The 15664-nt window shown below is 46.5% G+C and overlaps 1 protein-coding gene across 1 annotated transcript; it reads left to right on the plus strand.

Annotated features, from left to right (window-relative positions):
* The first annotated feature begins 622 nt into the window (after positions 1 to 622).
* On the plus strand, positions 623 to 15658 carry lrrc40 (leucine rich repeat containing 40). Its single transcript, XM_087830768.1, has 15 exons — positions 623 to 821; positions 2371 to 2552; positions 3191 to 3264; positions 4782 to 4911; positions 5063 to 5186; positions 6790 to 6929; positions 7155 to 7327; positions 7617 to 7707; positions 8007 to 8052; positions 8276 to 8378; positions 13322 to 13429; positions 13561 to 13671; positions 14072 to 14149; positions 14870 to 15055; positions 15316 to 15658. The coding sequence occupies exons 1-15, from the start codon at positions 680 to 682 to the stop codon at positions 15419 to 15421; spliced, it is 1794 nt and encodes a 597-aa protein (XP_087686894.1). The 5' UTR covers positions 623 to 679; the 3' UTR covers positions 15422 to 15658.
* Positions 15659 to 15664: the final 6 nt, after the last annotated feature.

The raw sequence follows: 15664 nt of genomic DNA on the forward strand, positions 1-15664 counted from the left end.
GTATATATTGCTTATTTGTCCAGTTAAAAAGTCTTGTTGACATTAAAAATGTCTTTTTGAAGAGAGACCTGACCAAGAAAGCAGCAGAAATGGCAACAAGTATAACAATAGTCCTATAAAGATATTTTAAGTGGCCAAACACTAATCACTACTAATCACTACTCAGGACCTTTTTACTGTGGTAACCTTAAATGCTATGTCATAATCAATATAATAATTATAATCATTTTTTAAGCCTTTCTATTGAAATCTAGCTGGCTAGTATCCATCAGACATCTGTGTCCACGAGTACGTAAGCTCACGATCCCTGTATGTCTGTCACTGAGGCTTTGATGCGATATAACTGCAGCTGGAGCTGAACTCCTGAACATTTAGCGCCCCCTGTTGAACTCTTTGATATGACAGCGTGTGTAACCTGAGTGTGCGAAATACTTCCAAGACCACATCAAGCCAGAGTTTGATTCGTAGATTTTTAAGTTTTAAAGGTCACTTGTTCGTGTTTAAAGGATATTTTCTTTCTCATGCCACATAAATCGATTGATTAGAAGACACAGTGTGAATAAAAGACTTTTATTCTGAAGGATCGTAAACGGAAACGCTTTTAGTTTTGGCGGAAGGCTGTGGGTGGGTGAGGTGCTGAGGTTAAACGTCAGCTGAGTTCAACGCGGTTTATTTCACCATGTCTCGATTCAAAGGGGGGTGTAAGGATTCTCTGGCGGGCTTTAAGGTGCAAACGGCAGAGCCGACTGTTCCGTACGGCCTGCTGAAGGCGGCCCGGAAGAGCGGGCAGCTCAACCTGTCCGGCCGAGGACTGAAAGAAGGTAATTTTATGGTAGCTCACACATACAGCACCACTAAAAGACCAGATCTGCCATTGATTTAATTAAAAAAAAAAAGTAACCTAATATATAATAATAATAATAATAATAATAATAATAATAATATGACTACACGTTTTCTTCCTCGCTGGACTTCTTTCAGTATATATTTTGACTGAACAAACTGAACCTTGATATTCCCATATTGCTCATGTTTGAACACTGACACATGATCCTGCCTGTTTCCAAAAAGTATATTTTACGCCAGTGTAAGTCTCTCTGCTTAATGTACCCTGCTTGTTAATGTAAACATGTAATCAACCGGCCACATGGCAGCACCCCATTTATTCATGTAGACAGGATTAAGACGACGTGAGTATAAATAGAGTATGAGAATGGGGAAGAAAGGGGATCTAAATGACTTTAAAAGTGGGAGGATTGTTGGTGCCAGTCTGGCTGGTGAGTATTTCAGACACTGCTGATCTGCTGGGATTTTCCTGCACAACCATCACTGGGGATTACAGAGCATAGTCTGACAAAGAGAAATATCTGGTGAGCAGCAGTTATCTGGGGGAAAATGCTTTGTTGATGCCAGAGATCAGAGGAGAATGGTCACAACACTTTGACCTGTTAGGAAAGCAACAGCAATTTAAAAAAAAAAAGTTAGCTAACAAAGTCAGACAGATGAGGCTGAAATGGTTTGGACATGTGCAGAGAAGGAATAGTGTGTGTATATATTTGATGAATGATGATGAAGATGGAGCTGCCAGGCAGAAGGAAGAGCTTTATAGATGTAGTAAAGGAAGATATGTAGAGGGTTGGTATGGCAGAAGATGCTGAGTGAGATGGAGGCAGATCCACTGTGGCGACCTTCTAAAAGGTAGGCCCAGCCGGACAAAGTTTATTGTTCTTGTTGCTGTTGCAAAGGTTAAGATGAAACCTGGGGTCCAGGAATTTATTGGCTTTGTTACTTTGTGACTATTACCATGTTGTGCATACCTTCATGGCAATGGTCTCTTTCCACAAAAAAATTACAATGGCCTTTGTTGTGTCAGGTGAATGGTAAATGGCCTTTATTCATGCTTATACAACTTGCCTCATTCATCCATTCACACAAGCATAGGTTTATGATTTGTCCAAGTAAGCGCTTTCTAACATTTGCACACATTCATATTCTGATGGATTCATCGGAGAGCACACAGGGTTAAACCTTGCCCAAGGATATTTGGCATGGGAGCAGCCAGGGATCGAACTTCCAACCTTGCGATTAGTAGATGACCTGTTCTATCTTGTGAGCTACAGGCACCACTTTTTCTTACTACTATTATTATTATTATCATTATCATCATCATCATCATCATCATCATCATCATCATCATCATCATCATGGGAGCATAATCCTTTTTTACTTTCATGTTGTAGGCCAGTTATATGAATGAAAAAGTGTTATGGTTGGGGTTAGGCAAGTAAAAATTAGGCTTGAGTCTCCAGGACATGAAATGAATTTAATGTCACCAATACTGCGTAGAAACCCTACTAACACGTGGCTCAGTTCCCCAGAACATCTATCGTCTAAACATCGACACACCAGAGGAGGCCCAGCAGAATGTGTCCTTTGGAGCAGCAGATCGCTGGTGGGAGCAGACAGACCTCACAAAACTACTGCTCTCATCCAATCAGATTACATTATTGTCAGATGACATCAGACTGCTGCCTGGACTGACTACACTGGATGTAAGTAGTAGAAGCCTCAATCAACAAGCTAGCTGAGTGTATGTCTATTATTTGTGTGTGTATATGTGTATATATATATATATATATATATATTACTTTTTTTGGGGGGGGGGTTTCTCATATTTTTTTTCTTCCCCTCAATAATAAGCTAATTGCTAATGCTGTGTAAGTCAGAGACAATACATTCAACTAACCTAACAAGGCAGTAAAACTATGGTGAACAAAAGCTGATTAGAATTTGACATGGAATCATTTTTAATCTAAAAATGTTTCCAACATAGATTTCTGTTTTTAAATGGTAAATGGACTGATTCTTATGTAGCGCTTTTCTACTCTCCCGGAGTGCTCAAAGCGCTCTATACAACATGCCACATTCACCCAATCACACCAATTCTCACAAGCACTGTCTCTGTACTTTCTTTCTAACTACTTGTGATACAGTGTCTGAAAGCTACCAGCAAAGATCAAAACTGTTTTATTGTACCAGGCTGTAAACGGGACTGTATGGGGAATTGTCTCAGAATTTAAAACAAGCTTCAAGTGCTGATTAGAGGAAATGCAGTTTCTGTTTTCACCTGTGAAAATTATGACTTGAAATCCAGCTAATAAACAAAAAATGTCAACTTTTGTTTTGGCAGCTACATGACAACCAGTTGAGTAGTTTACCCAGTGCTTTGGGAGAACTGCAGAATCTTCAACAGCTGCGACTCAGGTACACACACACACACACACACACACACACACACACACACACACACACACACACACACACACACACACACACACACACACACCATAAGTCCATAATCCTAATGGAAAAGAGAAACAGTTACAATACTGTGCAACAGCCACCCCAGTTTGTTTACATTTAGCCAGGAAAATAGATGTAGCGGTTTATTGAAATGTGCAGATACACATGGAAATACAGTATGTAAGGCAAAACCAGAGTTTGTACAATTCTAATGTGTTTGAAAGTCAATATGTGGTATGACCACCTTTTATTTTACAGCCCAGCCTGAACTCTGGTACTCAACCACAGTCTGGACTATGGTTCAGTGGGTTAGCGCAAAAGCAATCTACCTGTAGAGTGTGTTTGTCGCTGGAGGCCGTGTACAGACTATGCAGTATACCCGGTCTGCTGGCCAGTCTTGTGTCCACTGGAGCCACAGAGGGAGTGTGTAATCGGTTCTGTTAGTTTGTCCACAGTCCAGTTTCCAAGATGTCAGCTTCAAATTCTCTGTGATGGTAGATAACAGCTCAAGCTCATTTAGTTTTGGTGAAAATCAGGTTAGGTTGCACCAAATATGAAAATCAGTAAAAACTTTCATTACCCACAATTAGTTATGTATTGTTTTCAAACTTCACAGTAGCAGACTAGGCCTTGGGTAACATGAATACCTAGGTTGGCTAAGGCGAACTAAAAGACATTTAAAGAAACCATATCAAGTTATATGTCGTGTGAAAGTGCAGGAAAGAGCTGTACACTTTATTTTTTCAAGATGATGCCCCACAATGTCACAATAGATCTTAAACTCTCAAGTTTGTACAGCTTATGGAAGCCAAAGATTTCAGCCACGTCTGCTTCAATCTTATGGGTAAAGCTAAAATACACCATTTTATGATGTAATCCTTCAAGGTCAAAGGTCAGGGTCACACAAGTTAAGAAAAAGCTTTAGTTTCTGTTGGATCAACTTCAAACTTCAAAACAATATATTAGTCATTGGAGAACAAAACATGGTTTTCTTTGTTTGAGCTCTTTAATGTTTAGTTTAACTCTTCATTATCATACGTACAACAGTACAAAAGAGAGACGAGTAAAGCAGTAAATGAAGACTATAAATACAGGATTTGCTGGAGCTATCAGTTATTTTAGTAATAGAGTGTCCTACTGATTATTCCACCAGTTCATTGCATAAGAAATACTTGTACCTTATTAATGAGCAATAATAAATATTCAAAAGAGAAGACACTGCAGGTCTTTCATAAATGAGGTCTTCATTGATTTCTATTTTAGAAATTGCAATACTTTAATAATTTAAGTGCATTAAACATCTGTCAAAAGACAAATGTAGTATTTACATGCATTTAAGTGTGCAAGTGAAAGAGAGGGCTTGTGTCTGCAGTCCTTTAAAAAGCATGCGGTGGTTGCAGTGAAGAAAAGTGAGCATATCAGCATTCTGAGGTTGGCAATAACTAGTGATCTGTTGTGTTTTTGTTCTGTGTGGCCAGTCATAATCAGTTAGACTCTCTGCCAGTTGAGATGTGTACTCTAAAGAACCTCCGTAGCCTCACACTGCAGCAGAATCTGCTGGAGAACCTGCCAGAGGATCTGGGACAGCTCGCGAACCTCACAGAGCTGGTAACTAATGCATAATGCATGCACTCTAGTGTCTCTCTGCTGTATTGGAAATGCATTGATAATCCATTTATTTCCCAATTAAAACAAAGTGGAATGAAAGACTGAAATGGAATGATGGTCAATTTCTGTCCATCCTGTTGAACGATTAAAGGACGCGTCCAGCAACCAGCTGAAGAGCCTGCCCTCCAGTTTCGGGTGTCTCGTCAGTTTACAGAAAGTGAACCTGTGTCACAACCAGCTTAGCGGTCTCCCAGACAGCCTAGCCCGGCTCACAAGTAAGAGTTGCAGAAGTGCTTACAAATAAGTTGTGAATGAGAAAGCGTTTGTTCCGGCGTAACAAATTATTCCATCCATTTATTTTCTTCAAAAGCAGCTCGCTGGTTGGCGACCACACCGAATAGATGTTTATAAAAAGAATAAAATAATATAGATTTGACATAAAATATGCACTAAAGTATAGACATCTATGTATGCATATGACCACAGCCTTATAATTAATAGTCTGATAGACATCAAGATGACCAGAAACAGACGAGGATCAGGAGAAAAAACAGCCACCGGTGACAAATGTATTTGTGGTTTGAGGAGAAACGGTACAGAACTGGGCAGGTGTTTTGTTTAGTGAAAGACCATAGCTATTGTTAGCTAATGTTGTTTTATTAAATAATAACATAACTCTGTGCATATTCAGATATAACAGAATTGATTTTGTTTACTGTTGGAGAATTGGTGCTTATCTAAAAGATGAGGATCAGCTGCTATAAAGCAAATGACAGATGAGACAGAGCAACAGGCTAAAGCTAAGCTACCAATTATAGCTACACTAACATTATAGCAACTCCATCCATTCATTCGCTTCTGCTTATCCTTTTCAGGGTCAGGTGGGGGTGCTGGAGCCTACCCCAGCTGTCTTAGGGCGAGAGGCAGGGTACACCCTGGACATGTCGCCAGTCTGTCGCAGGAACAACCATTAGCGCTCACATTCACTCCCGCATTCACACCTATGGGCAATTTAGTGTTTCCAATTAACCTATCCCCACAAACTATTAACTATTATAGCAACTCGTTTAAAGTTAATATTAAAAGCGTATATGTACAGGACAGTTTGCGTTTTTCATTTAGCTGAATTTAGCTGATATTTGCTCCCACCGGCGCTCATATTAGAAAGTACAAGCAAGTGAATAGAGGGAGTCTGACAGAGGGTAATGTTTGATGCTCACATTCACACCTGTGGCAGACTTCGATGTTCAGATCAGTTGCATTAAAAAAAACAACAACAATAGTTCATGCAGAGCCTTTCTTTTGTTTTAAATTTCATTGTCCTCCTGAAAAATAAACGACGGCCCCAATGCTGATTTTTGTGGTCGTGCCGGTCATTGTAGTTTTGGATTTTGAATGAATATCCAGCAAAGCTGCAACAGCATCATGGCTCCTCCTCTTGTTTCCTTCTTGTAAATTCACTGGAATTTTATTTGTTTGTTTGGGGTTCTTTTACCCCTCAGGTAGAACAATGGTGCAGTAATCAGCACGGACACCTTATAGCAAGATTCTGTGTTTAAATCTTTGTATTTATTTCTGGATAACACAATAGTGTCATTTTATGTCTGCCATAATGTTCCACACAACAGAAAATATTAATATAAGACAAACTCGTGAATGAATAGGTCTGAGTAGAACAGCTTGAGCTGTATTTTGGGCAGCTCTTTCTGTATTTTTATGTTTACTACAAGCTGGCCAATAATTCCCCAAGATGTGGGTGGAGGGACAACAAGTTATTTCTTTGACATACACTAAGGCCCTGTAATAAGATGGGCATGTCAGCAGCTGAAAGTTGTGTTACTTTTTCTGGCTTTTTTGAACTCTGGTTTAATTTGGCAGATGTTAAGCTGCTGGACTGCAGTGACAATCAGCTGACTGAGATTCCTGAAAGCCTATCGGAGATGCTCGCTCTGGAGCAGCTTTACCTTAGACATAACAAGCTCCGCTTCCTCCCAAAGCTCCCCGCACCTGCGCTCAAGGTATTAACAGCAAAATGATGTTCCAAGAATGAAAACTCCTTTGTGGTGTGAGCGAAGCTGACGGTATTAGAGCAATGACCAAATCGCTCTGCGCTCTGTATTGTGTCTGAGACATGCTTCTGTGCATCCATTACTCTGGCAGTGCAGAAAGATGTAACTGTGTGTGTGTGTGCGTGTGTGTGTGCGTGTGTGTGTGCGCGCGTGTGTGTGTGCGTGTGTGTGTAGGAGTTATATGTGGGGAACAACCAAATTGAGCAGTTGCAGACGGAGCAGCTATCCTGCCTGACAGCCATCTCTCTTCTGGAACTCAGAAACAACAAGATCAAAACAGTCCCTGAAGAGATCACTTTACTGAGTACGCTAACGCGCCTTGACCTCACCAACAATGACATTACCAGGTAAGCCTTCAGTATGATGACACACTGCTCAGTAAACCTTTTATACCTGCAAGCAGCCAGGATGTGACTGAATTCAGTTGGAAGGAAATATAATCGCTGCTCTACACTGAGAGCAGCGGCATCAAGTTTCTAGTGCCATTAGTCTGAATTTGTATAAAATAATTTGTATTTTATTCTTGTTTTCTTTATTTCAAGTATTTCTTGATGTTATATCTGAAAAGTGTCTACCTTTTCAGAGTAAATCCTAGCAGGTAGATTTTCATACGAATAATATTTTGTGTCCTGTCAGCCTTCCAGCGTCACTCAGCCTGCTGCCCAATCTGAATGTGCTGCTGTTGGAGGGAAACCCTCTGCGAGGAATCAGGAGAGACATCCTCTCTGTAGGTGACACATGAGGACTCAAATACAGAGTATGCATGGTAAAACAGAGGAAAGGAAGAGAGAAAGGAAACATGGCAGCTGAATATGTAAAAACACTGAAATCTGAATTTACAGGATTATATGGAGAAGTTATAATACAACGTGAATTCCAGAAAAGTTGGAATGTTCTTCAAATTTAAAAACTAAAAGACTTTTAAATCACATTAAATATTATTATCTTTGAGTAATTCATTATCTGCAGTACATAATATCAAGAAAATATTCAGAGAATCTGGAGAAATGTTGTCTTTTCTTACAGAAAGGAACCAGTGAGCTTCTGAAGTATTTGAGAGGAAGAGTTAAAGGTAAAGTTGTTTTTTGCCCTACCTGTATATGTAAATGGGATACTAACTAGTAGTTATGCTATATAAATGAAGGTGCTAACACCTTACTAATACCTTAATAATGCTTAGTAGTGTGATGGTATTGCTATCAATGCTTTAGTTCTTCTTGTCCTGGGTGCCGAAATATACAGATTCTGCTGTCCTTACATGATCTTTTCAAAGTGCTTATGTTTGTTTTTTGTAGAGGAGCCTGACAAAACAGATGGAGGAGATACAGCTATGATGTTACCCAGCCAGGCCAGGGTCAATGTGCATGACATTAAAACTCTCAAGCTGTTGGCATACAGGTTAGTTATATAGACTGGTTTCTGCATTTCCACAGGAATGTGCATGTACTCCGTCAGGGAATCAGAAAACTATACTCACCAGGCTCTTTGTGCTGGTTTTTGTCTTTGCTTTGTGCTGTTGGATTTGTCTTCATACCTAAATACTAAGAGAAAGATCGTATGTGTGTCTTCATCTGGATAGGGGTTTGTGTTGGTGTGTGGGACTTTAGCCTCAGGCTTATAGTGTTAAATGGTGATTACAGGTCATTTTATGGAGAAACACAAAAGTAATGTAACGAGTAGTGTAACAAATGACTGGCTCGTGGGAGTAATTAAGTAACGTACGGCATTACTTTTAATGTTCTGTGTAATATGTGTAATAATTACTGTTAATTAATTAACCCAACACTGATCCCAACAAAGAGGAGAAATACCCCCAACATGCACAAACATTTGACCACATCATGCAATTAATTTGCAGAATGTAAAGTTGTCAGGCGTTGTGTGGAGGCGAGGAAGAAGGAACCCAAACGCAGGACTCACAGGTAGGTGAAGACTGGTGGATGTTTATTATAAGGAGTGGAGGAACAGAGGGTGAACGGACACTGACTGGCTGGAACACTGAATGGCTGACTGACTGAGAGAACACGGGGAGGACAACATCACACGAACATCATCAATGACACGACAAAGAACGAATGGAAACAGAAGACCTAAATACACAGACTGATGAGGATGATAATGAGAGACCGGTGAGTACACAGCTGAACATAATCTGGCTAATGGCACGAGACGAGGTGACAGGAACAAACAGGAAGTGACGAAATAAACTGAACGTGAACAAAACGGAAAGCACTGGGTCACCGACCCAGGAACCCTGACAGTACCCCCCCCTCCAAAGGCCGGCACCCGACGGCCAAAAGAAAGAAAAACCAGAACAGGGAGGGCGGAGGGGGCCCAGGACGGAGGGACGGAGTCCACAGAGAGACAAACAGGTCAGGCGGGCGGCCGCGTGGCCGGCGGCCGAGACGAGACAGGTCAGGCGGGCGGCCGCGTGGCCGGCGGCCGAGACGAGACAGTTCAGGCGGGCGGCCGCGTGGCCGGCGGCCGAGACGAGACAGTTCAGGCGGGCGGCCGCGTGGCCGGCGGCCGAGACGAGACAGTTCAGGCGGGCGGCCGCGTGGCCGGCGGCCGAGACGAGACAGTTCAGGCGGGCGGCCGCGAGGAAGGCGGCGGCGGCCGCTGAGCTGGTCCGGCGGGCGGCCGCGAGGAAGGCGATGACGTCCAGAACGTGGCTGGGGCGACGGTGCGGCAGCCGCAGGACCAGGCGAAGCGGAGGCTGGCGACACGGCAGCCGCCGGACCAGGCGAAGCTGAAGCTGAAGCAGAGGCTGAGTCCGGACCAGGCGAAGCAGAAGCAGAGGCTGAGTCCGGACCAGGCGAAGCTGAAGCTGAAGCAGAGGCTGAGTCCGGACCAGGCGAAGCTGAAGCTGAAGCAGAGGCTGAGTCCGGACCAGGCGAAGCAGACGCTGAAGCAGAGGCTGAGTCCGGACCAGGCGAAGCAGACGCTGAAGCAGAGGCTGAGTCCGGACCAGGCGAAGCAGACGCTGACGCTGAAGCTGAGTCTGAGGCTGGCCCAGGCGAAGCAGACGCTGACGCTGAAGCTGAGTCTGAGGCTGGCCCAGGCGAAGCAGACGCTGACGCTGAAGCTGAGTCTGAGGCTGGCCCAGGCGAAGCAGACGCTGACGCTGAAGCTGAGTCTGAGGCTGGCCCAGGCGAAGCAGACGCTGACGCTGAAGCTGAGTCTGAGGCTGGCCCAGGCGAAGCAGACGCAGACGCTGAAGCTGAGTCTGAGGCTGGCCCAGGCGAAGCAGACGCTGACGCTGAAGCTGAGTCCGGCCCAGGCGAAGCAGACGCTGAAGCTGAGTCCGGCCCAGGCGACGCAGACGCTGACGCTGAGGCTGGACCAGGTGACGGCACGGGAGCCGGGGGTGACGGAGCCACAGCTTTAGGGCCAGCGGGCGCGGAAGCCCCTGGCTGGAGACAGGCAGGGCCAGCGGGCGCGGAGGCCCCTGGCTGGAGACAGGCAGGGCCAGCGGGCGCGGAGGCCCCTGGCTGGAGACAGGCAGGGCCAGCGGGCGCGGAGGCCCCTGGCTGGAGACAGGCAGGGCCAGCGGGCGCGGAGGCCCCTGGCTGGAGACAGGCTGGGCCAGCGGGCGCGGAGGCCCCTGGCTGGAGACAGGCCGGGCCAGCGGGCGCGGAGGCCCCTGGCGGGAGAGCGGCCGGGCCAGCGGGCGCGGAGGCCCCTGGCGGGAGAGCGGCCGGGCCAGCGGGCGCGGAGGCCCCTGGCGGGAGAGCGGCCGGGCCAGCGGGCGCGGAGGCCCCTGGCGGGAGAGCGGCCGGGCCAGCGGGCGCGGAGGCCCCTGGCGGGAGAGCGGCCGGGCCAGCGGGCGCGGAGGCCCCTGGCGGGAGAGCGGCCGGGCCAGCGGGCGCGGAGGCCCCTGGCGGGAGAGCGGCCGGGCCAGCGGGCGCGGAGGCCCCTGGCTGACAAGCAGGAGGGCTCACAGCTGGCTCTGGGTGCTGTGGCTGCAGGTCCAGGAACTGAACTGACTGGACGGGAGGCGACTGGACTGACTGGACGGGAGGCGACTGGACTGACTGGACGGGAGGCGACTGGACTGACTGGACGGGAGGCGACGGGACTGACTGGACGGGAGGCGACGGGACTGACTGGACTACAGACTGGACTACAGGGGACTGGAGGACGGGAGGAGACTGGACTACAGGGGACTGGAGGACGGGAGGAGACTGGACTACAGGGGACTGGAGGACGGGAGGAGACTGGACTACAGGGGACTGGAGGACGGGAGGAGACTGGACTACAGGGGACTGGAGGACGGGAGGAGACTGGACTACAGGGGACTGGAGGACGGGAGGAGACTGGACTACAGGGGACTGGAGGACGGGAGGAGACTGGACTACAGGGGACTGGAGGACGGGAGGAGACTGGACTACAGGGGACTGGAGGACGGGAGGAGACTGGACTGAAGGCTGAAGAGCAGGTGAGTGAACTGACTGGAGTGAAGGCTGAAGAGCAGGTGAGTGAACTGACTGGAGTGAAGGCTGAAGAGCAGGTGAGTGAACTGACTGGAGTGAAGGCTGAAGAGCAGGTGAGTGAACTGACTGGAGTGAGGAAGCTAAGGGATGAACAGAGGTTGGCGATGCTAATGGCTGAGCTAATGACAGAGTTACCGAGGGGGATAAGATTGCGGCCTGGGCTAATAAGGCTGGTGCCTGAGCAGGGGACACCTCAGCTAGCCTAACCAGGGACAGTGCGAGGGCGTGAAAGGTAGGATCAGGAGGTGGATGAAGAGGTGAAGTAGTAGGTGGGCCGGTGAGCTCTTCCAAGCCTCCAGGGAGGTCAGGCTGGGTTGAGGCTGCCCTCAGCCTGGGCGCTGGGACAGGCACGGGAGGTGGCTGGACACCAGTCACCCCCACCCGGGAAACAAGAGTGGATGTGGAGGTAGACTGCGTCGCAGCTGCCTTCCTCCTGGGAGCTGGCACCGGTGTGGGTGTAGGCCGGGCCCTAGACATCTGAGGAGGTGAAATGGCTGAAGAAGAAGGCCAAATCTGGGCTGCCGTGCTGGTGGGGAATGGCTGAGTGACGGGTGTGGAAATGGTGACTGGGTGTGTGCTACTGGCAGGTTTATCAGAGTTCGGTCTGTTTTTTCTGCCACCACGATTTACAGTCTTTGTGGGAGCAGCGCAGAAAAAATCTTCCCAGTCGACATCCTCCAGGAGGGAAACTCCCCATGGATCGGTGGTGGATCTGTTATGTGTTTTATGGGGATAATCAGATGATGGATGTGGAAAACAGTTAGTGGAACTCACCACCGGGAGTTGTTGAAAATAGTCCATATTATGGCGGCGTGTGCGCCGCTTTCTTCGGGAAGAGGAAGCGGCCGGGGTGAACAGCTGAGCCTCTGGCGCGGTAGCCTCCATTGAGTCGAGGTGGGAGGCGTAGCCGCGGTGCCGTGGCGAAGGTGGAGGTCCGGCGAATGAGGCGGCGGGTGTGCGAACGAGGCGCGGAGCGGCGAGAGAGGGAGCGGCCGAAACGCGGCATGAACCGTCCGCTCTCCGCGGCAAATGCTCCGGGGCAGGTGAGGCAGCAGGTGGGGGAACGCGGCGTCTCCGAGGCCCGCCCAGAGCCAGGCGAGTCCCCTCGAAGACGTGCTCTCTCTCCGCGAAGAGCCGCTGTTTACCCCTGACCATCTCTGCCCAACGGGAAAGCGCTGCCACCTGCCGCTCGTTGAGGTCCGAGTCCGCTGGGTCCCAATCGTGTCTTCGTGGCACGGGTCGTGTCATTCTGTCAGGCGTTGTGTGGAGGCGAGGAAGAAGGAACCCAAACGCAGGACTCACAGGTAGGTGAAGACTGGTGGATGTTTATTATAAGGAGTGGAGGAACAGAGGGTGAACGGACACTGACTGGCTGGAACACTGAATGGCTGACTGACTGAGAGAACACGGGGAGGACAACATCACACGAACATCATCAATGACACGACAAAGAACGAATGGAAACAGAAGACCTAAATACACAGACTGATGAGGATGATAATGAGAGACCGGTGAGTACACAGCTGAACATAATCTGGCTAATGGCACGAGACGAGGTGACAGGAACAAACAGGAAGTGACGAAATAAACTGAACGTGAACAAAACGGAAAGCACTGGGTCACCGACCCAGGAACCCTGACAAAAGTCTGTGATATGCAGTTTAGTTATGGTGGTAGCTCACAAAGTAGAGCCAATAACAATCGATACGAGAATGAATAGTTAATCAAGTGGATAAGGGATCAAGACAATGGAATTGCTAAATTCTTATCAATTCCCATGCCTAATAATTATTGGTTATTACAGTATATTTACGCTAAATACTCCAATGTGAATGTGTTTGTGACCAGTGACAAGCAAGAAGGGAGTATCCCAGAGGAGCTGTTTGATGGTGCAGCTGATCAGAGCATTGCCACAGTTAACTTCAGCAAAAACCAGCTGACTTCAGTTCCTCCCAGGTACACGCACACTCCCTCGCTCTCTTTCTGTCTCACACACACACAGACTCACTGTGTGACAGACGGTAAAGCCCCAACAAAAAGCCATTTTAATGCAGATGATTGCAGGCTAATCACACTTCTGTCTGCAGGCTGGTGGAATTCCAATCTTCGCTGTCAGAAGTCAATCTGGGTTTCAATAGACTGATCAGCTGTTCACCTGACATCTGCAAGTTACTCCAGCTTACACACATCGATCTCCGGTACGCAGACACAGCCGACACTCAGATATGGACAGAATTTATTTCAGGAAGCTCCCATTTATTATATAATGTGCAAATTTTGAGTCCAAAGTACAGAAAGGACAAAAATCCACCGCATCATTCATGTGTGTGTGTTTGTGTGTTCTTTTGCTTTTGTTTTATTTTTCCCTTTCCAAATCAGCAGAGCTGCAGACCTTTTTCACGCACCACATCATTGCAAACCACTGCCAACATTTTAGCTGTGGAGTCTCCCGTCCTGTCCTGTTTAAATTAAGCTATAATCTGACATTACGTAATAATAGGTGTTGTTTTTAGTACTAGTCAGTAAGATGTATGAAACCTCTGAAAAGGGTCAGGTGTTAATATTTTATGCTGTATTTGTTTCTTTCGTTTGTTTTAGGAATAATCAGCTGAGTGATTTACCGTCTGAAATGCAGAACTTAACTAAACTACGTTCCATTATCCTCGTTTACAACAGGTAACTTAACTCCACATTGCAGCCACATCATCCAGCATTTTTTCATCACACCCCACACACACATACGCAGCTGCTCGAGGGAGCAGCCACAGCAGTCCCAGGGCCTTACTTAGATTCCTCCTTGATGTCTGATCAGCTCTGAGGCGATCCTGACATGGCTTGCACATTACTCCATAAAGCACTTCAGTGCTGTTAGCTGCAGTTGTAATGTTGTGTGTTGTGATGTTCCATATACAGCTTGTGATCCATTGCAATACCTTCCCTTGACTGACCTTTCTGAGCATCACATCTAAGCACTAAATAAAGAAGAGTGTGCAGGATGGAAAGATGGAACTCAGTGGGATGTGATCTAAACCTCTGCCCTTAGCAGCTTAGCATGAAGCATCCACTGTTGTCTTACTCGATCTGATTCCACAAGGGACGTCAGCTGACATGTTGATTCCTGCCTACAGTATGTTGTACAGTTTGGACCTCAGAATATGATGCAGTGCATTGAAAATGAAGTTAATCAATCACAGACTAGACAATGATCCTCACATGAAACTAATAAGAAAAATATGTTATCATCATGGTCTTAGCTACAAATCGCTTCACGTTGTTGTCCGGCCTCCTCGCTTTGTGGCTCATAAACTGTAGGTAATGGAGCACATGTACAGTGGTTCAGTAAGTTGGCCTGTCTGACCTGTGTTTGTGTACTCGGTGTATTTCTGTCGCTCACAGGTTCAAATCCTTCCCTGACATCCTGTATGAGACCCTTTCTCTGGAGACTATATTGCTTGCTAATAACCAGGTGTGTGAGGTGGATCCTAGTCGCCTGATGAAATTGACTCATCTGTCAACACTAGATCTGGCAAACAATGACCTGCTCAACATCCCTCCTGAACTGGGCCTGTGTACCAGCCTCAGGTAAGGACCTTACTCATTATTTATTTTATTTTTTTAAGTGAGATCACTTTATCCTGCTGGATAAAACAGATGCTGAAAACGTTTATCTTTGAGGACAGAATTTGAAGTTATAAATGATGATTGATTAACCATACCATACCATACCATACCATAAGTGCATCTACTTAAAATCGCAGCCGAGTTTGGAAACTGTGTAAAATTCCTGTAAGATGTACATTAAATTCCTCACAAAATGAGTTGAATTTGGTGTTGTTCCTCAGGTGTCTGAGTCTGGAGGGAAATCCTTTCCGCACACCCAGAGCAGCAATTGTGGCCAAAGGAACAGATGCACTGATGGAGTATCTGCGCAGCCGCATACCAACATGATTTGTGACCATGTTTGAAGGAGAGCACCACCACCGTGATCAAGACGTTTAAATGCAATCTTTTTAAATTTTTTCACACATCTATGAAAAATGGTGCAGACTGCTTTTTGAAGATGTAATAAAATAAAACCATTGATCCGTTTTTCTTTTTTCCATGGATGCGAGTCAGAATGGGATTTATATTGTTCGCTGTTCTGCAGGTGCTGCTGAAAAGGAGCACTTCTCCAAATAAAGTTGTTTTGCT

This window comes from Neolamprologus brichardi, chromosome 17, assembly GCF_056152115.1.
Source record: "Neolamprologus brichardi isolate AB-2024 chromosome 17, ASM5615211v1, whole genome shotgun sequence".
Lineage (NCBI taxonomy): Eukaryota > Metazoa > Chordata > Actinopteri > Cichliformes > Cichlidae > Neolamprologus > Neolamprologus brichardi.